The 21543-nt window shown below is 48.5% G+C and overlaps 1 protein-coding gene across 4 annotated transcripts; it reads right to left on the bottom strand.

The window, feature by feature from the left end:
• Positions 1-3344: 3344 nt before the first annotated feature.
• On the bottom strand, positions 3345-20814 carry AP3M2 (adaptor related protein complex 3 subunit mu 2). Of its 4 annotated transcripts, XM_077931065.1 has the most exons (10): positions 20673-20760; positions 18912-18980; positions 16662-17011; positions 14114-14285; positions 11950-12087; positions 11563-11648; positions 10055-10188; positions 8276-8483; positions 6597-6741; positions 3345-5095 (listed from the first exon to the last, which is right to left on the bottom strand). In XM_077931065.1, exons 3-10 carry the CDS (start codon positions 16932-16934, stop codon positions 4995-4997), a joined length of 1257 nt encoding a protein of 418 aa, XP_077787191.1. In that variant the 5' UTR covers positions 16935-17011; positions 18912-18980; positions 20673-20760; the 3' UTR covers positions 3345-4994. The 4 variants fall into 4 exon arrangements, with proteins under 4 accessions (XP_077787191.1, XP_028597364.1, XP_077787190.1 ...); XM_028741531.2 differs by lacking the exon at positions 18912-18980 and having other exon boundaries at positions 20673-20814; XM_077931064.1 differs by lacking the exons at positions 18912-18980; positions 20673-20760 and adding an exon at positions 18496-18656.
• Between the last annotated feature and the right edge of the window lie 729 nt (positions 20815-21543).

Genomic DNA, 21543 nt, shown 5'->3' with positions numbered 1-21543 from the left:
CGGGAATCCCAGCTCAAGCATCCCTGACAGGTGGCCATCCAGCCTCTGCTTAAAAGCCTCCAAGGAAGGAGAGGCCACAAGCTCCCCAGGGAGTCTGTTCCACTGCCAAACTGCTCTTACTGTCAGAAAATTTCTCCTGATGTTGAGTCATAATCTCCTTTCTTGTGACATGAAGCCATTGCTTCTAGAGCAGGTGAAAACAAGCTTGCTCCATCTTCCATGTGACAACCCTTGCGATATTTGAAGATGGCTCTCATATCTCCTCCCAGTCTCCTCTTCTCCAGGCTAAACATACCCACCTCCTTCAACCTTTCCTCAGAAAGCTGGGTTCCCAGACCCTTGATCATCTTGGTCACCCTTCCTCTGCACGCCTTCCAGCCTGTCACCATCCTTCTTAAATTGTGGTGCCCAGAATTGGACCCAGTATTCCAGATGTGGTCTGACCAAGGAAGAATAGAGTGGGACTATAACGTCCTTTGATCTGGACACTAGACTTCTGCTGATCCTTTCCACATGTACTGCTAGTGAGCCTGTACATGATTATCTCTGCTGACAGGAGTGTCAGCAGTCTAGTCCACCACGATTCCTCCTCAGAAGTCCAGTAAACATACTGGTTTGGAAGAGTGGGGTAACAGTGCATCAAGTGGATTGGCACACGTGCTGGGTGCATGTGTTTTACACTAAAACCAGCACGGTGAGTGGTTAGAGCAGAGGCATGGAATCTTTTCCAGCCCAATTCTCTCATAGGCAACCTGGCAGGGGCTACCTGACAAAGATGGGCACCGCCAGAGATGCAGGCGAGCAGCTCAACGGACATGACTCTTAGTCTTATGCAGGAGGCTATATCTGAGCCATGCAAAGTCAGAGGTTTCTTCACACATCTCTTGACCCTTCCAAGTTGAAGGAGACATTCCCATTAGACACAAGCACTTGAGAAGTGCCAGAGATCTGCAGGCAGGAATGTGTAGGGCACATGCTTTTCATGCAGAAGGTCTCAAATTCAACTTCTGACATCTCCAGCAAGGACTTGGGGACCCTGCCTGAAAACTTGGGAGAGCTGCTGGCCAGACAATGTAGTCGAACGAATCCACTGGTCCATCTCACTCAGTACTGTCTGCACTGACTGGCAGCAGTTCCCAACCATTTCAGAGAGGGGGTGTTCTCACCCCGACCTGGTGGGGACTTAACCTGGGACCTTCTGCACGCAAAGCAGATGCTCTCTTACTGAGCTCTGGCCCTTCCTTAATAGTGGGCTAGAAGGAATGCTGGTCTGAGGGTAGAAGAGCAGCTTCTGCTGCTCCTGCCTAGTCCATCATCCTATTGTGGCCATCGCAGGTGCCCCTTGGGAAGCCCTCCATCAGGACATCCTGCAACCCTGTCATCAGCTAACCTAGGGCACAACATATGCAGAAGTGCCGCGCCTGCTCCCTTGAAATGAAGCAAGACATTTCCATCAATGGGAGGAGCTGCAGAAGAGCATGGTCTCAGGTGCAGGATTTCCTTCTTGTTGTACCTGACGAGCCAGATCTGTGCACCTCTTGCTCTACTGTCCTTACATGGTGCCAAACATCACCTACCTTTTGGCTCCCACCTGAGAAGGCCCACTGGTTTGCAGAAGGGGAATAACTATACAAGGGCACAGAATCACAATTCCTGGAGTTGCAGCTCCACCTACTGAGCATGGGAAGCAAGCGCATCTCTCCCTCCCACAGAAAGAGGAGAGTGCACTTCTCACATGTGCCAAAACCACACCTAAGCTTTTCTTTCCTTTACACACACTCACATGGGTCTGGTGGGCTTCAGCCCCGCTGTGCATATCCAATTCCATTGCTAATGACAACATGCACTGAATATCATCCTCCTAAATACGGTGCTTTAGGACCCTAAAGGACTCCTTTCTCCTGCTTAAATCTGCCTGAATTTCTAAGATTGTCCTGGGAGGCTTCTACAAGTCCACATGTCCTTTGAAGCAAGAGGGAAAGGCTCTGTTCCGTCGTCTTCATGGAATGCTCTCTTGACACCAACTCTGATTTCTTGCCTGCACCAAGTGCTGAAATAGGAACAGACCGTCTACCTCACGTAATCCCTGACCGCTTCATCCATGGTTCCAAGACTCATAACGAAGTCCTGGGCTCATAACTCTTTTACATCTAAGTGTATGTCTTTCATACTTGGCTCCAGTTGACAGATCTTGAGGCTACAGTATAAATAAAACACACAACAAAGCAGATCACACAAGCCTGAAGCCTGCCCACCCTTGCTGTAGATCTGTCTTTATGCCAGAGTTTTATCTGGTTTTATTGAGATTTTGTTGTTTTTAAATAGTTCACTACTATTATGCACTTTTATATGGAAATATCAGAGACCAGAGTTCCTTTCACACAAGGATTGTAGATGTGGGGGGTGGAAATTGTAGGTAGAAAAGGGCTGCACTCAAGGTTGCACACACACACTGCCAAAGCCACACCCCAACATTGGCCTGCTCCACAACACCCACAAATTAGGCATTTGCAAAGGAAAGCCTCCCCATGTTCACATCTAGGCAGGATTCCAGAACACACAGAAAGTCTAATGTGTTTGGAAGTCTATACATGTAGACTTTTCTTTGCAGGTGTCCACTCTTAATGTGTAGGAGAAACTTCAGGAGTGATGCACCATCTTGGGGCTGAGGACAGAGGGCTGGCCCTGCAGCCTGTCTGGATGTGGACTCCCCTTTGCATGGGGAGCTAAGGCTTAAGCCAGGCAATGGTCTGTGGAAATGCTGGGGCAAGAACAGAAGGGCAGACCTGTCCCTGGTGGGCTTGTGCTCCCTCTGAAGGACCCAATTCAAGTTTTGTAGGTGCTCTCAGATCTGGAGCTGCTTCCACATCTTCAGGTGGCAAGGAGTGCTTTGGCCCAGTTTCAGCAGGTGTGTCAGCTGCAGCCCTCCCTGGAGAAAGCAGATCCGGCCAGGGACTTTAAGTCACATTTGGATCAGATCTACACATTATCATTCAAAAGTGTTTGGAAATGACAGCTGGTGCAGAATCATGCAGACAGATTACCACATTACAACACTCTGCTAAAAATGGCACCACCTTACAATCTGCTAGTGGCTGCAATTCAATGGGCTGGTGATTACATATGGGGTCTTACTGTAGGAAGGTGATCATTGAGGGTGGAGGAAGTTCCTTTAAGAGAAAACCTCCACTGCTACAAGGGGATGCACCTAATTCTGTCTTCTTTGCACTCAGAGAGTGGCAGGGATCTGACGGGCGAAAGGGTCTTCTGAGATTCTGACCCACCAGAGTCCTGAAAAAGCGATCCAAGGTACACTGCCATTTTAATAATTATTTTTTTAAAAAAAAAAATGGGCACTTGAATCGTGAAGTCCAGCGTGCAAGGATTGTTTTGGCACAGTAACTAACCAGCCTCGTGGATTCTCCCCATGTGGCTCACAGCTGTATGCTGTGCTTTTAGAGTTCTCAACAATGGGGACATTCGGAAGATGGTTTGCTGTGTCAAAAAGGAAACAACCTGGCTTTGCTGCGTTTTATAAAACAAACAAACGTGCAAATTGATGTAAGCTCTGACCGGTATGCACACAACTATAATCTAATAATCTACTTGCATAGGAGCGATATGCTTAAGAGAGAGGACAGCCAGGAGAGCAACACACCACTGCATGCAGGAAGAGGAGCCACAAAGCAGCCCCCGCAAAGCCCCAGGCTCCTGCCACCACTCCACTCCCTGAATCCAGCCTTCACTGTCTTGGTGCCCTCCAGATGTTTGGGACTGCAACTCTCATCAGCCCCAGGGTGGTCCAAAGTGCCTGGAGGTCAACCAGGTTGGTGAAGGGGCTGCCTTAGCAAGACGAAGGACACAGGGGACACAGGGGACACAGCCTCCCCTCCCACCACAACCCTTCAGCAAAGAAAATAACGGGGATTTTTTGGACAGCGAAAGATGGTACAGCAGCAGCAGCAGCAGTCCTGCTGGAGAGCCAGTGTGGTGTAGTGGTTAAGAGCAGTAGTCTCGTAATCTGGGGAACCGGGTTCGCGTCTCCGCTCCTCCACATGCAGCTGCTGGGTGACCTTGGGCCAGTCACACTTCTTTCAAGTCTCTCAGCCCCACTCACCTCACAGAGTGTTTGTTGTGGGGGAGGAAGGGAAAGGAGAATGTTAGCCGCTTTGAGACTCCTGAAGGGGAGTGAAAGGCGGGATATCAAATCCAAACTCCTCCTCCTCCTCCTCCTGAACACAGTTGCATTTTGTGTCCCACTGCTATCTCTGGATGAACAGGCTTTGTGGTTTTCAAAGCATGACCAAGAAATCTGCAAAAAGCCATTCGAGACAGATGAGTGTTGGACTGGCCCTTGGCAGATCTGCAAGGAGCTCAGGTGCCTCTTCCACGTGGCCTTCAGGCCCCGCAAGACTATTAGCTCTTTCCAACCTCTTCCCCAAGCAATACATTTAAAACGGGACAGGAGGAAATGAGGAGAGCATCCTGTTCCCCTGTCCAGTCCTCTTCAGCCAGCTCTTTGTCAAGGATTTACCGGGTGGGGAGTTCTTTCCTAGGCAGTCTTTGAAACAAACAAGAAGAGTACCAGATGCAAAAGAGGAGGAGCATCTTCAGGATTAAACCCCTCAATCTCTAAAGACGTCTCCTCCTGTCTTCAGATGCTACTGGAACGCCAGACAACAAATAACTAAGCAAATGCCAGCCAAAAAATAGGGAGACGGGGGCAGGGTTTTCATGAGCTGAAACAGTCGCTGGTAAGCCGGGAAGATGGTTCACAGTTTCCCGTTTGCTCTTCAATCCCACCCAAGAGCTTCACAATTTAAGATCCAGGTGTAAGTGCTAGGTTTGCCCAGCTGGCAGGGGTGGGGGGTGGGAAGAGATACCTGCCTTGACCTACTCCAGGTGGGCCATAGCAAGGAGCAGCTCTGGGAGGTGGGACACAGTCGGACTGAAAGTCAGGGCACACGCAAGCCTTTTTGCGGGCACGGCCACCGTTAGGTTCTCACTTGGAACTTCCCAGCTTTGGTCATGTATTTGATCCCTTTGAAAGGCTTGTATTTCTCTCCGTACATGTCCAGGCGATTCACTTTCAAACCTAGGAGGGCGGAAAAGGTAAGGAGAGAGGTTGGGGGAGAGCAACTGGGGAAGACCAGACATGGCGGCTCTGTTCTGCCTCCACTGACGGAGGCAGAAGACCCGAGTGCCCATTTCTGGGAACCACAGGTGGGGAGAGTGCTCTTGCACTCAGGGCCGGCTTGCGCACTTCGCAGGGCATCTGGTTGGCCACCGTGAGATCAGAGTGTGGGACTAGATGGGCCTCTGGCCTGATCCAGTGGGCTCCTCTTAGCCCCTTAGGATGTTGAGACTGTTAAGCACATATGCACAGAACTGCTTAATCTTCATGAAACCTGTTATGCTAGAGATGGGAAGGAGCAAAGGAGGGGACTAATCGTCTGCTGCAGTCCACTGAGCCATATAGTTTCTTTCACATGTCCCCCTGTAGCAGTAAGATTGCTGCTTTGTACATCCCCGTCTTTAGGCACCAGGCCAAAAAAAAAAAAAAATCCTCTGTAACCAGGACTTCGGCCATTAACTATCTGTGGCCTTTTAGAAGGGGGTGGGATGTTTTTAATGTATCCCCTTGCCTGGTTTTAGTGTATCTCTGTGGGGTGGGTGAGTGGGTTGTTAAGTCACTTTGGGTTGCCTTGGGCAAGATAATGTCATTAAGAAGTTTAATAAATGTTAGGTGAGTGGCTAAGTGCCCCAGAACAGAGTCCAGCAACGACCAGGATACCAAGTCAGAGGCTACAGCCTTCGGTTAAGGAGCCAGATCAGGTTCCTGGCTCCAAGCTTGACACAGGTAGTAAGGGAATCTCTGAGCCCAGCTCCCACAACACCAGGGGTCAGAGAACCAGAGCCAAGATGCTTCACCTGAGCTCGAGGAACCAAGTGCCTGCCCCTCCCAAATGACCTGACCAGGGACCACAGGAGGCAGGAGGCCACAGCGCCTAGGAGAAGTGGCCATCTTCAGGCCAGAGGCTGCCCCTTTAAGGACACTGCTTCCCCAAAGGACGTGGAGCCAGAAGAGGCAGGACGGAAGGCAGAGGCTGAAGAGGCCTCCGTTCACTCCCAACCTTCTCGTAGCAAGTCACTCACTGGGCACGCTCCGTGCCGCTGAGCCAGCTGACCGGCCTGGATGTGTGAGCTCCTCCAGGCACCAGACTGATAGGGCATGACAGAAGAAAGGGGATTCTCAAGGATGGCGTCCAGGATAGAGAACGTTTGGCCTAGGAAGACCTACCTGCTTTGGTCAGGTGTCTCTTTTAAGAAACTGGGCATTCATTAAAACACCAATCCCCCCACCTATTTGCCCAACAGAGTGGGAGCTTTTCAAGGCGGCTCAAAGCAACCATTAAGATGGAATAAGGGTGGCTTTTGCGTCAGCAACAGGCTGTTAAATTGCCTTGCAGGCCCACCATCCTCTGCTGTCGTCTGCTTTGCTTTAGCCCAATTGGGTCAACTGAGAGAGAAATGTTTCAAAAGGAAGTGCGTAAGTTTAAAAAAGCGGAGTGTCACTGAACTCTCTGCCCACATACCGGAAATGGCCAGCTGCTGGATTTTGAACTGCAGGTTGATGGTGGGGTTCTCGTCCGGCTTGGAGGCTCCTGCCTGGAGGCTCATGGTCCCCTTCAGATTGGGCAGCTTTTGGGGGTTGATCTTCCCCACATCCCAAGACAGCAGCTTCACAAGAGAAACAGAAGACAGGCAACCACAGAGCTTGGAGTCAGTAAGACAGAGGAAGGTTGAAAGCCAGTGTGATGTTGTGGCTGGAGGGCTGGACTAGGACCTGGGAGAGACCAGGGTTCAAATCCCCACTGAGTCATGAAGCTCGCTGGGTGACCTGGGGACAGTCGCTCACTCTCAGCCTAACCTACCTCACAGGGTTGTTGTGAAGATAAAACGGGGAGGAGAAAAAGAAGTGTATCACCTTGAGTTCCTTGGAGGGAAGTTGTGATATAAAGGTAATAAATGAATAAATAAAATAAAATAAAATAAGGTTTGGGGCCTGGAAAGTGTAGGACTTGCAGTGCTGACACACAGGAAGGAAGGGTATCAGAATATGCCTCTGCCTTGACCTCAGACATACAGACCAATCTGCAGCTAATGCACTGTGAATTAATTTGAGTTTACATCTCACCCCTCTTGTGTGCTTATTCAGAAGCAAGTTCTTGCTCTATTCAGAGGACGTAAGTGTGGATAGGAAGCTTTAGTTAATCATCCAAGACACCCTTCCCAGGGTGCTGCTGCCTTTGGAATCAGAGGGTGGGGAGGGCAAAGGGAGGAAACAGTAAGAACAGGGGCTTCTAAGCAGTGGTGCCCTCCCTGGGGAATTCATTGTTTGCTCACTGGACACCTCTAGTGGGCTGACCAAGACCTTTCCTCTCTTAAAGCAAACTGGTCATTCCTATTGCTGCCATCTCCAGTTCCACTCTACTCACTTGACTGCCTTGGCGACTGCAAATTGTTTTTAACTTGGTTTCAATATATCAGTGCATATGCACATTGTGTGGCCTGTCTTCGAGTGTCTTGGCTTTGAAGACACTCGAACTCAGGACGCAAGGGAGAAACGTGCTAAGAAGAAGGCCCGCTTGGCAAATCCACACCATGATCAACTCCCAACCGGAAACCAATGTCCCCACTCTAGAAGGATGTATAGATCCAGAATTGGCCTCCACAGTCATTTACGGACTCATTGCTAAAACTCTGTGGAAGACCATCTTACTCTGCTACAAAGTGATCGCCAAAGAAAGAAAGAACATTGTGTGGCAAGTAGGAATGGATCTCAGGTTCTCATTTTTTCAGTCGTAATATCTGTACTCCAAATTTCTGCAGCAACTTGTGGATTATTATTTTTTAATCCTCCTGAAAATTCACCAGCATCTTAGTGCTAATTTCTCCTAGTGAACACATTTTGGTATACTATTTTTAGTAATATACACAATTTCACAAGCAATTTCCTGTAATATAATGCATTATTGTATGTTGTTTTCACTAATACACGTGTTTCTATGCACAGTTTAGTATATATTTCTGTACACATTATTTGGCTGGAGAACAGCATGCAGAAATTGTGCCACTCTAATTGCCCTACTTTGAAAAGACATTGAAAAGCATCTAAATGGGTCAAGGGGCGCTCATCTCCTCTCTTCCTGGAAGATGAGAGAAATTGTTCAAGAACCAGACTTTGCTGCCCCATTCGCACCTCCCTTCTCACCTTTGTGACAGGATCAAATGTGTGCGTCCCCTGCGAAGGCGTGAGGGTCATGTTTAAGACTCCTTTGGGCATCTGGCTGGTGACCATCACCCCCTCCACGCTCTTCCCCATTGTCTGCTTGGGACCCACGGTGATCTCAAAGCGGCCCAAGGAGTTGCTGTCCCGGAAACTGATGTTGTGCTTCACATAAACAGGGATGGACACCAAGCTGGAAGAGAGGAGACACCATTGCAGCAGCAGCAGTAAAAACCAGCTATCCCCAACCTGGTGCCCTGCTCCGTATGTTTTGGAAAACAACTCTCATCAAGCCTAGCTAGTAGGGGAGTCACGTTTCGGCACTGTGGTCCAAACCGCCCCCTCCCTCCCACTGTGCTGGCCAACGATGATGGGAATTGCAATTAAAAGCATCTGGAGCAGGGCACCAGGTTGGAGAAAGCTGCCCTAACCTGCCCGGTCCTGTGTAGCAGGCTAATGTTCAGCAGTCACATGCGATGGTCCTTCCCAGAGGATAGCTGGGGCTGGCTGGTGTCTGTGGGGAGCAGGGCAGGGAAGGGAGAGTCCTTCTGAAGTAGGCTCTGATGTCTTCCTTGCACAATGATATCTATTATATTTTAAAGGTTTCTAGTTCTTATGACTGCAGAGGAAAACCTGAAAGAATATCTTCCCCAGGTTTTCCATGGTAATTCCAAATGCATTGGCAGTAATATGCAAGAAGCCAGAAGGGGCTGTTGAGCAGCACTCTAGTGGTCTGAGGAGTGGGATTTCAATATCCTCGGGCAGCTCCTTGTATTTACCCCCACACCTGTGGTCAGTTCTCTCTGGCCTCTGCACCCAAGGCTATTTATTTTTGGTTTTCTATATTCTGTGACTTCTAATCTTTGCCAAAAATATATACAGTACAGGCAGTGACTGTTATGTGCTCGACCGCACATGCGTGCACTGTGCTAAACTTTGACGTTACCCAAAAAGTCACAAAAAGGGGCAGGGGCTGAATGAGGTGTTTGCAGGCTTTTTCAATGGGTGCTCCGATTACACACAATTTCTCACAAGCACGCAATGACCTGGAACACAACCCCTGTGCAAGCGGAGTTGCCTGTCAGCTTCCTCTGCACAATGTGTTCCAGGTGCATCATTTGGGAATGCCTTGTGGAGGACAAGGATTTTTGTAGAGCCAAAGATGCATTGTAGATCTGAAACAAATTTGGGGGAGGGATGGTGGCTCCCAAGTGCTTTTTTCCTTTTTAAATTTGGCTTGCAAAACTATGAATTTACATTGTCAGCATTCCCAATGACAACTACTGTCAGATTTATAGATTTTAGTCAGTCAGTCAGTCCCTAAGCGTCTATATATATATATATATATATATATATATATATATATATATATATATAACACCTTGCCTCCTTCCTTACAGACTGGCTTCTTTGCTACGTAGCTTTCGGCAAATGCTGGAGACATACCTCTTTACCCTTAGACGCCTGAGATGTGTGTTTTCAGGACATACTGTATTCTTGTGAATGTAGTATGTTCTGTTTTTAATTCAGAATTTTAAGTTGTTGTAACCCGCCCTGGGACTTGATGATGAAGGGTGGGCAATGAAAAGAAGAGAAATAAAAATAAAATCAAAAAGGGAATGGAACCAATAAGAGGGTGGCAGTTCCCCTGGGTGGGGGAGAAGCAGAATGTCACCACGAGGGATTCCTTTTCAAACCAAGTGTTTAGGGAAAGCTCCTGGACCCTGGGAGCCAATGATTGCTCCCAACCCCGCTCCTCCTTACTTCTGAGCGCTGACATGATATGACAGCAGACGGAAGTTCCCATCTGGAGGAATGAAGGAGAGGATTCGTTCTGATTCCCAACGCTTGAAACGCACACAAGGGTGGAAGCTGACGTCGTCCAGCAACCTGGGATTCTAATGCAAGCAAGATAAAGACAGCAGAGATTTCTAACCAGACTGTTCTCTCTCCTGAAATCAGTGGGTTGTCTTTTCTGCTGCCTGGCTCTTCCCCACAGTTCCTGATGTATTCCCAATACCCATTTCAGAGGTCTAACTGAGGGCTGGGCCGTTGGGACTCTCCCCAGGTCACACACCCTCCCCGGCCAGGCACTGGACCCTCCTTGGGTGCTTTCGCTTGGATAGGTGCCCTTGAACTTTGGTAGTGACTCTTGCTTGTCTGGATGGAGGAGAGATGAGCATGTGTAGAAACTAGCCTACTAGACAAAGGTTTGTTGCTCTGCTTGCTTTTGCCTCTGTCTCCATGCAACACTGTCATGTGGCCCCCAAGGGGTTGCCCAGAAGGAAATATGGCCCTTCAGCTGAAAAAGTGCCCCCCACCCCTAGTTTAAACCCTCCTCCCCACCACAACATTCTGCAGTGCCTTCCACCCACACCAGCCAGTTCCTCTGGCATCTTCCCCCAGGGAACCTTGGCGGGTCTGCAGGACAAGCCCCACTTGAATGCCTGGACCTCAACAGTCATCAAGTGATGAAGGACCACACAAGCCCCCTTGGGCTTAGTGGCCATCTTCCAGGCTTCCCTGACATCTGAAGCCAGGCACAGAGAGAGCAGGAAAAAGGCCTTTCTCTGTTGTGAGGCTCCATAGAGCCAGATATGGAATGCCTTCCCTAGGGGTGCTTGCCTGGTGCTGACTTTGATGCTGTACTGTTGCTAGGCAAATAATTTTAAAAATTGCCTAAGCATCGCTGTAGGCAGCAATTTTCCTGCTTGGCTCCTCCTGCTTTTTTACAATCTGGCATGTGAATGTTTTTATACACCGACTGTTCTACTATATTACATATGCCACCCTGACATTTTTATACGGAAGAGCAGCACAGAGTTGTATCCAATTAAACTGGAACCATTGAGATTAATGGACCACCCACCCACACCATTCCACTTCATTTGTTCTGCAATGTTTGCCCAACGTGACCACATCACTGCTGCCTGGTGGGCCATTATTGCACTATAGAGCAATAAAAGAAGGACAAAAAACAAACAGAATATTTACAGTATAAAAAAAATACAAGATTCCAGCAGAAAGTTACAAGACATGCATGGATTGGAAATGAAGCAGGATGTCTGCCCCAAAAGTTTTGCAGGCACAAGCAGTACAGCAAGTGGGGTTGCCTTTAACTGCCCCATCAACATCATGGGTGCAAATAATCATGAAGGCACAACAGAAAGGACATACGGAGGGTACCATAAGCTTGTGATGATCCTTAATTCCAGGAGGTCTATTCAGAGAATGAAAAAAGCAAGGAAGAGGTCGTTCCTCTCACACTTTACCATAAAGGAGAGGGTAAGGTCTGGCATCCCAGTTAATTTCACGCAAGCATCAATCACCCCTTGGATTTCAGCCGTAATCGTGGAACCTGCCATGGGAAACAAAACCCAAGTGGGTCACAAAGGAGGCCAGGAAACCTGAGGAAATCACTTTGGACACTGATTATGGTTAACAGTAGTCGAGACTTCTCAAAATGGTAGATCACTTTGTAAGTTACATTGGAAAAGTAGCATGCAAACACCATCACTGACGAGGGAAATGAAATGAACAAGAGGAGGGGAATGCATTGAAATGTGTCTTCCTTTGGCCCCAAATGCTGCTGCTTCTGTTCATTGAGGCAAGGACACTGCTGCCTAGAGGCGATGCCATGTGAATACAGATCTATGTACCTGATTTGTCAATGATGGCATCTATCTCCTCAATCACATCAAAATAGGCCTCATTGTTGGTGTACTTCACACCGGTTCTTCGCCAAGGAACAACAGACAGCTGTCCTGTGGGGAGCTGCTCTCCCACATTGGTGCTTCCTGAAAAGGTTAAAAGAGATGGCAGTAGACAAGTGGACAGCCAAACCCATTTCCTAATTTCTCATACTCTTGTACCACAACAAAACACTGCTCTCTCTCTCAGAAACAGCAGTATTTTCAGATTGCATTTAGTGCAAGGAGTTCCCACCAGGAAGAGCCAAAATATTTTTCTTCTGCATACCAGATTCATAGGGCAGAAGCTGTATGCATATGGAAGTTTGCAACTCTTGCAGCAAAATATCCCACAGCCCAAAGGGAGCAGCTAAGTCTCACTGAGGTTAATGAGAGCTACTCACACATAAATTTGCTCGCATTTTTATGGCAAGGAATGCACCAAACTTGGGGGTATTTGTGTCTTCTTAAAAATCTTCTTTGCATATGTTCTTGCAGGTCTGTCAGGCATTCGCCCTCCAGGGACAACTTCTGGTACAGTAGGAGAAGTCGTATGCATTGTCTTATGCACACTGAAACTGGGTATAAATCTTACAGTGTGGGAACATGGGAAGGCAAGATCCCTGCTGGGATTCTGACTGTTCATTTGTGGTTCAGAACAAATTATAAATAAAATTAAATAACAATAAAAATCTTCTCCACATTGGCAAGACAGATCCCATCACCATTAGCCCTGAGAACATTATTCTCAAACTGAGGCATAACCTCTTGGCTACCTTCATCCTCACAGAGATCTAGGATGAATGGGAGAAGTTGCTTTTTCAGGAAAGCTTTGTTTAGGTCCCCAAAGCTACAGTTGGAGAGAATGGGTACGTGCAACAGTTAACCATAGCTTCCACTTACATTCAAACCAAGAAACTATGGTTAACTGCTTCCAAGCCAACCAACTTTAGGCTGTCTCTCCATATTCTGGCTTGCTGAGAAGCCATTAATCATAGCTTCCTGGTTGGTACATAATGAGAAGCTATTTTTAAACTGGGGCTTCCTGGCTCATTTCCCCATTCTATGAAGGGAGCAGCAAAGCAGCTGCATGTGGAGGAACAACGCTGGCTCATAACTTGGCATATTAAGCCAAGATTTGATCATCCAAACACAGCCACTGATGACCAAATGAGACTATCTGAAGGTAGGAGCTGTGGGGGCATGGAATCTGCATGCAAACCAGGAATGGGAAGCCCTCTAGATGTTGTTAAGGCTCCAAATCTCCTCATTCCTGACCACAGGCCATGTGAGCTGAGGCTGATAAGAGTTGGAGCCCAATGTTATCTAGAGAGCCGTAGGTTCCCTGCCTTCAGTGCAGACAATCAGCTCACTGGCCTGTATTGCAGTGTGAGAAAACTTATTGATAAAAATTAGAAGTAGAAAGCGGTCAAAGCCAAATATGGAGAACAGCTGTTGAACTGAATATGGGTCAGTTGTCAGGTTGTCTACATGCAGAATAGTGTCTCAGAACCATTCAGTTGTCAAACTTGTTCGTGACAGTCTTCTTGACATCATCTGAACTGAGCTGAAGGAGCCGCCTCTTCCATTCATTCCAGCTGTTCAGAAGGATAAACCTGGCTGTGCTCTTTGTCAAGAGGAGGTCCACAATGCCACCTGCGCTTCCCCAGTGAAAACAGTAAGTCATGGGATCCATCTAGCACATGCAGTGAAGATTCTTCAGGAAGTTATGAACACCACCAGAGTCTGAGGCATCTCTCATCAAATGCATCTCTCATTGATGCAACCCTGCATAAAATTTACTTGCAAGCAAATCCTACTTGTCTCAGTGGGGACAAACTGCCAGTTGCAAAATGCAGCTGTGAAACCTTTTTACTTTAAAGCTCTTACACCAGTTCTCCACTAGTTCACCTGTTAAGGCTCAGCCCTCGCCCACTACCAGGGATGGGAAAATCCAGTGAAAAGTGTGAGATAACTCTCGCTGCACTGCATAATCATTTAACCACCCCACCAACAAATGAGAATGCGTGCTCATCAGTTAACGCCATCCAATCTCCCTGCGAACAAATCAGAGTGAACGCTCAATAAATAGGTTATTTGGAGACCACACACACACATACACAAAATCACAGACCTGTAATGGTGTTGACAACTGTCCGTAGGATGGTCGGGGGCTTGATCAGCTCCTTCAGAATGTTGGACTCAGTAGCCAATGGGAATCCATTGTCCAGCATCTCCTCCAGCACCTCATAGACCACCACAACATTGTCCTTGATGACAATCTCGGAGCAGACTCCAAAATAATCCTGTGTGTGGAAACAAGGTTAACAAGCCTCCTCAGGGTGTCTGCTGAAACAGGCCAAAGAGGGAGAGCTCCGCTTATTCCCCATGAAAAGAAAAGCCAGAGGTGGTTTTCCTGTGTAGCAAGGTGAGGAAGCCACTTCAAGCAGGAGTTTTGAGGTATCACTGGGAGCAGCACAGTGAGATATGGAGAGTCCTGGCCCAAGGTGTCAGGGAGATGCAAACGGCAAAAGAGCTAAGGGGAGAGACCAGCACTTATAGAGAGCCTAAAGAGATAATTAGTAGCCTGTCGTCCGACAGCGAAGAAGAGGGAGGGAGGGGGGAGGCTGAGCCCGGAACTAGTTATTCTTTGAACAGAGGAAATCAGAGACGGGGTTTCCGCCGACTAGCCTGCTGGGGAAGAAAAAGTAAAAAAAACAACCATACGAGGCATCTTAGCCAACAGGGTCAGACATGCTTTGAAGCTCTGGAAACTTTCTTTCGAACTTTGTAAATAAATCTAAAAGACAGCAACTGGCAGCGAGGCTGGAGTTTTATCTATGCCGGCTTTGGCAGCACTCACCTCTCACACATGGGATACCTGGGATCACAAGGAACGAATGGTACTGCTTGAGACCAGGTTAGGTCAGCCTTTTCCATCCACAGTCCATGCAGGTGACTGCAATCTATGGGGGGGAGGGCACTGCTACCCATACCAAAGTCCATGGGTTCAAAGGAGGGCCTTTTCCATTGGGGAGCCCATTTTGTGGAACGAGCTCCCTATGGAGACCAGGTGAGCATAGACAATGGAGGCCTTTTGCAGACAACTGAAGACCTTTCTGGGATTCCTTGACTATTGGTATAGAACTCCTTTAAGAACATTTTAAGAACCTGCTGGATCAGGCCAATGGCCCATCTAGTCCAAAAACCTGTGGCCAACCAGAAGTCTGTGGGAAACCCAAAAGCAGCACTCGAGCACAAGAGCAGTCTCACCCACTGTGGTTCCAGCAACTGGAATTCAGACAGAATTTTGCTCTCTTGGTTGCTGCTGCTGTTGAAAAGTACTGTATATGGCTTGTCGATGTTTTAACTGGTGCTATTTATTGATTTTATGTATACTGTGAACCACTTTGAGATTTATAAAATGTATAAATGAAGAATAGCATTTCAGTATTAAAAAAACACACAGTGAAGTACAATAATTGGGGAACAATGCTGGTCCACCTGGAAGTGAACCAGAGCACTCTGTAATTGTGGTGAGAATGCTGGAATAGGGCCAAGGAGACAGGCGTTTCAATGTCACCCAGCCATGAGGCTCACAAGGCACCTTGGGGCCAGTGACTATTTACTGACCTTACTCCTACAGGGTCTTGTGAGGATAAAGTGGGAATATTTTGTGTGGTGGGGGGCAGGAACAGGGCGGGGGGGGGGGGAGAGATCCATGCTTGCCACCACAAGTTATTTGGAAGAATTGAAGTATAAAATTATTAGAAGTTAGGAAGCATCTGGCCCTGTTCATTTCAGAACATCACCCTGGATTGTGACCCAAGTTGGTCTGGAGTTTCCCAAATTTGGGAGGGTGGGCTCTCCTTCTCCGTCTTCCCCGGCCCTTTTCTTACATTCACCAGGAAGCTACAGTGGTAACTGGAGGAGGAGAAAATGAGGCACATAAATAATGAAGGAGTGCAGAGAAGCATCCCTGATGCTCAGCTCATCAGATTACAACTCAGATTCCATCACTGGTTCTCATGTGCTGACAGGTAGTTAGAAAATTGTGGTGGGTGTGCAGTCTGAGCATGCCCAAAGTAAGAAAGGAGGCGAAAGCCATTTTTCTGTAAGGAAGGGTAAAAAATTAGGAAAGAGAACTGGGGCATCTCTGAGGTGGCCTTTTAAATGGGGGTCTAGGAGTCTGCATGGCCAAGAGCCCGAAAGAAAGGTGGTTCTTCAGCGGTGGAGCACCTGCTCTGAACGCATCTCCAGGTGGGGTGGCAAAAGACTCCTTCCAGAAGCCCTTTAGAGCTGCTGCCAGTCAGTGGGACTGGTGGCAGGCAACCTGTGGCCCTCCAGGTGTCGATGGACTCAAACTTCCATCCTCCCCAGTCACCATGCCCAATGGCAAGAGATTGCATGAGCTGCAAACATCTCCTGAAAAGCGGTCTGAAAGCTTAACAACAGTCCAACAACAACCTATCAAACAAACAAACAAACAAACAAACAAACAAATAGTCCACCATCTGGAGGGTTTTGAGCCCCCCCGCCCGCCCCGTAGACCATGGAAAACTAGATGGAGCAGTGGTCTGGCTCTGTATAAGGCAGCTTCGTATGTTCCTGATCATGAGGTGCCCTGTGACAAAACACAGAATCCTACACTAGATTCTAGTCCTCGTTGCCATTTTACGTACCTGAAAAGTATCCACAACCCGATGAAGAAATTCAATGACAAAAAGCGGGGGTACCTCTGTCTGGATCACTGCCACAAAGAAGATCTTGTGCCGATAGACACTCAAGAGATAGTGGTGAGGGGTGGGGATCACGGGGGGCACATTTTCTGCCTCTGAGGCTCTTTCCTGTGCCTCAAAGAAGTAGTCACAAACCGAGCGGCTAACCACACTTTTCCAGTGTTTCTCAAGGAAGATGTCCCCGGAAGAGTTGATCAGGAAGAGGCTGTGAATCATGGCTGGTCCAACGGGGAAGCACAACGCTGGAGATGTCTTGCCAAGTCCAGAGGAAGTTGGACTGTGCTACTTCAGATCTTTAAAAAATCAACAGTGACAAAATATATATTACTTCATTGAGTGTTATTGAGGAAGGCCAGCTCACAAGTGTTGTACCAGCACCTGGGAGACCAGGATTCAGATCCCAGCTCAAGCATGAAGCTCACTGTCTCTCTGCCTAACCTACCTCACAGGGTGGCTGTGAGGATAAAAAGATGGGATATAAAAGGAGTAATGAGAACAAATAAATCTCAGGACCAAAGTAATTTCACCCCACCCAGTCCTTATTGCCCAGCAGCCACAGCAGCTCCCACCCAGCTGCTCAAGATGGTTCACTGTTAAAACAGTGTTTATGGAAGACAATCTCACTCGGCTACGAGTGATCGCCAAAGCAGCAGCAGCAGCAGCAGCTCATGAGGGTGTTGGGGTGGTTATATGCAATCTCAGTTTTAATACTGTTTGTGCCTTCAGACGTTTAAGGACAGACCTACAGCTTTGTTTCCATGTTTAACTTCCTGCTGGAACCCTGTATCTCTTTATGCTGCAATGAGGGGCCCCTCCAGGCGGCAATAATGCTGAGGAGGCATCCCAGAATAACCAAGGAGGGGGAATGATGTGTGGCTGGTCCAGTATACACCCACCACTAATGCCCCATTACTGTGTCAATGACATCTTGCAGAATAGATCTTCAAAACAAAACACACACACCACCATCCCCCGCAACCCTTGGCCAGTCTCCATTCACACACCCTCTCATGTCCCTCTACTTCAGCCCCCACCTCCTCAAATTTCAGAGTGCTCACTTTATCAATCATCTATTAAGCTTGAGCCAGTCTTGTCCCTTCACTTCCAGGTGCCCCATTACAAGTAAGATACCTTCCTTTCATTCCTAGCCTTCATCCAATTAGCTCATCCTGTGTTAAGCTTTGGAGACTACAGCAAACTGAGAGATGGTTCACACTTGCAGTCACAACCAAGAGAGAATTGGAGTGAGAATTTCAGGTGTGGGACCATGGCAGGAAACGTGATGTGATTACAATGCAATTGCATGGATGGAAAGTAACAGCGACAGTATTTGCAGAAATGGTGTTATGTTTTCTGCATGTAACTGATCAGTTCCAGTTAGGCTTTCTCCGCAGGGTCACATACCTTGTGAAGGCTTGAGCCTGACCAACAAGCACTCTCTCTACAATGACATCCATGCACCAATGTCAAATATCAAGGGAATGCACAGGGGCATTTCTGACAATGCTGCACATTTATGGATCAGATTCTCGCTTAGGGTTTGCCAGAACCCAAACCTCAATGCGTTTTAAGAGCAGAATAAAACTTCTTTTATTTGTGCAGTTGTTTGACAGCTGGGATTGCAGACTTTAAATTTAAATTTACAAGAATGTTTCCTTTCTTAGCTGCTTATAATAAAATGCTAGTATTACAAATTAATGTGGTACCAGATAATAATATACTATGTGACCCCAAAGCTCTGTTGTGAATTTCTCCCAGGCTTTCCCTTAGTAATCACCAGGGTCTCCAGCATCCACATTCCTGTTTTTCTATTCAGGGATCCACAATTGCACTTGCCAGTCTTCCCCTAGAAAAAGCAAGGATAGCATTAGGGACAGCCTCTGAGCTTCTCTGCTTGGGAGGAGTGGAGGGGCCACATTGCACCTAAGAGGCACTCAGCAAGTAGACTTCTCATCATTTTCCAAATGGCTCTGAGGTTCAGGACAACAAAGACAACACCCCCCCCCCACCTCAAAGTTGGGGAAGATGTCACGGTATTCTCACCCCTTGCATTTTAAATAAAAGCACACATTCTACTCGTGTAAAAACACCAGGCAGGCCCCACGCTGATTATCTGTGGTACCAGATAATAATATACTATGTGACCCCAAAGCTCTGTTGTGAATTTCTCCCAGGCTTTCCCTTAGTAATCACCAGGGTCTCCAGCATCCACATTCCTGTTTTTCTATTCAGGGATCCACAATTGCACTTGCCAGTCTTCCCCTAGAAAAAGCAAGGATAGCATTAGGGACAGCCTCTGAGCTTCTCTGCTTGGGAGGAGTGGAGGGGCCACATTGCACCTAAGAGGCACTCAGCAAGTAGACTTCTCATCATTTTCCAAATGGCTCTGAGGTTCAGGACAACAAAGACAACACCCCCCCCCACCTCAAAGTTGGGGAAGATGTCACGGTATTCTCACCCCTTGCATTTTAAATAAAAGCACACATTCTACTCGTGTAAAAACACCAGGCAGGCCCCACGCTGATTCCTGGACTGTCCATGGGCCGGATTGAGAAGGCGATTGGGCCGCATCCGGCCCCTGGGCCTTAGTTTCCCTACCCATGCTGTAAGTCAACCCCCTACACAACACAGGTTGTAAATCTGCAAGCAACCCCAGCTGCAGTCTCTCAGCTCTCCAGAATAAAAAGCCCGTCCATGGATGTTGCTTGTAATTCTTAAAATCCTCATTACAACTGCATAGCTCACAGCTAGACATCCACAGGGTTGCTGTTTTTTAAGAACCAAGAGCTCTACCCCCACATTAGAGCCTGTGTTATTTCTAAGAATTCCTATTACAATTGCCCCAGAGCACAGGGAGGATTTCTGCTAACTCGACTATTACTTAGTGATGTGGGTTAATAAAATAAATGAATTCCCCCTCCCCCATACAACTTAGGGAAATTTGCACTGAATAGTTTTCTGTTTCCATCAGAAGATATTGTGATGCATTGGAGTAATCTAATTTAGCACATTTGTTTTACTTGCATTTAGCAAATAGATTAAAAAATTAAAACTCCAAAGTAGCCTAATATTGAATTATTGCCCTTGGTATCCATTCATTCTTAGTAACAAACTTTTAAAATGGAAGCATTTCCATAGAAAAATAAAGAGCTGGAAAATGTGGAATGTTTTCAACTCAACATCGCTATTACGGCCCTACTGTCTTCTAGGATGCTACGCTGAAGACCCTAATGGAGCTCCTGAGCATCCCCTCTGGGACACCTTCATGCCTAACATACCAGCACAGGAGCCTGAGCACCCCTCCCACTTAAGCAAACACTCCTTTTCATACAACCCTCCACACCTCCTGAACGCAGAGCCCTATATCTTATGTACCTTTCCAACTCCCTGTTCTCCATAAGTATGCACATTGCAACCCCACAGATTTCACCCACATGACCTCATTGAATCCCCATAGCAACCTTGCCAGGGAGATTAAGCTGAGACAGTGACTGGCCCAAAGGGGCTTCATGGCTGTGTCAGGACCCTGGCCAACGCTCTAGCTGCTGCACATACTGGCTCAAGCAGCCTTTGCCCAAGGTGGTGCCCTCTGCATGGCCATCAGCTGGGGCAGAGGGGAGTTGGAGTGGAACATCAGAGTGTTTCCCAAAGCTGGGGCTCCAGCTATTTCTGGACTACAACTCCCACCATCCCCAGCTAGCAATACCAGCAGTGAGAGATGATGGGAACTGGAGTCCCAAAGCAGCTGGCAGCCTACGCTAGGGAAACACCGACCTAGAGGGCGCCACCTTGGCCAATGTTGCGCAGCGTTCCCCACTGGCGGAACCCCGCGAGACTGCGGCTCTGAACCCCCAGTGGGCCGCAGCCCCGCCCTCCCGCCCGGGGTCTCGGCCTGCGCCCCCCCCCCCAGCCCCCCGGGGCTCCGGCCCGCCCGCGCCCCCCGCCCCGCCTCACCGGACGCTTCCTCTCCTCGCCAGAGCCTTGGCCACGCCCCTTACCCCGGCGGGCTCCGCTGATTGGTTCGCGGCAGACAGCCCCTCGCCCTCCCCCCCGCCGGCAGCACCAGCTGAGAAGGGGGCGGAGCTCCTCCACGTCGGCCGCTGATAGGCTGGAGCGAAGGGGCAATAGCGGGGCGAGCTACCCGAGTGGCAGCCGCGGCGGCCCGTGAGCCTCGACCGCAGCGGAGAGCGGGGCTGGCGATTGGTCGGCAGCAGGGGGGCTCTTTCCGCGGCCCTGGCCGAGGCGCCTTAGCAACGGGCCGTCGCCCGAACCCGCGCGGCGCGTGACGCTCAGGTGGGCCTCGCGCGAGAAAGGGGGCGGGAGGGCAGTGACGTCATCGAGGAGCAGCCGCGGCAGGCGCGTCATTCTGGCTCTTTGATGGGCGCCTGAAGAGCTGAAGACACAGCGCGGGGGGGGGGGGGGGCTGGGCAGTTCTCTTTCCCCAAGGGCCACAGGGAGCTTTCTCCCCATTGCAGTCCAGAGTCCCGGGACATTCGCAGGGAAACCAAAATGCTTGTTTTTTTAGAAAGCTATTGTACTACCAACATTACTGTCTGCTTGTGAAACATGGACCACTGATAAACGCCATCTCCAACTCCTCAAAAGATTCCATCAACGGTGTCTCCGGAAAATTTAACACATCACTTGGGAAGACAGGAGAACTAATACCAGTGAACTGGAAGAAGCAAAGATCACCAGTGTGGAAGCAATGATTCTTCAACATCAACTTCGTTGGACTGGTCATGTTGTGCGGATGCCTGACGATCGTCTTCCAAAGCAACTACAGTGGTGCCTTGCAAGACGAAATAAATTCGTTCCGCGATGT

This window comes from Podarcis muralis, chromosome 7 (assembly GCF_964188315.1).
Source record: "Podarcis muralis chromosome 7, rPodMur119.hap1.1, whole genome shotgun sequence".
NCBI classification, from domain to species: domain Eukaryota; kingdom Metazoa; phylum Chordata; class Lepidosauria; order Squamata; family Lacertidae; genus Podarcis; species Podarcis muralis.
Note: the sequence above shows the minus strand (reverse complement) of the source record. Positions and strands in the feature narration are given on the sequence as shown.

Coding starts and splice junctions, on each gene's coding strand:
- AP3M2 (XM_028741531.2), bottom strand. CDS start 16,934: ATGATTCACAGCCTCTTCCTGATCAACTCTTCCGGGGACATCTTCCTT. Junction 11,649..11,949: donor TGCCATCATTGACAAATCAG/GTACATAGATCT, acceptor TTCCCATGGCAG/GTTCCACGATTACGGCTGAA. Junction 8,484..10,054: donor TATCATGTCAGCGCTCAGAA/GTAAGGAGGAGC, acceptor CCTCTCTTCCAG/CTTGGTGTCCATCCCTGTTT.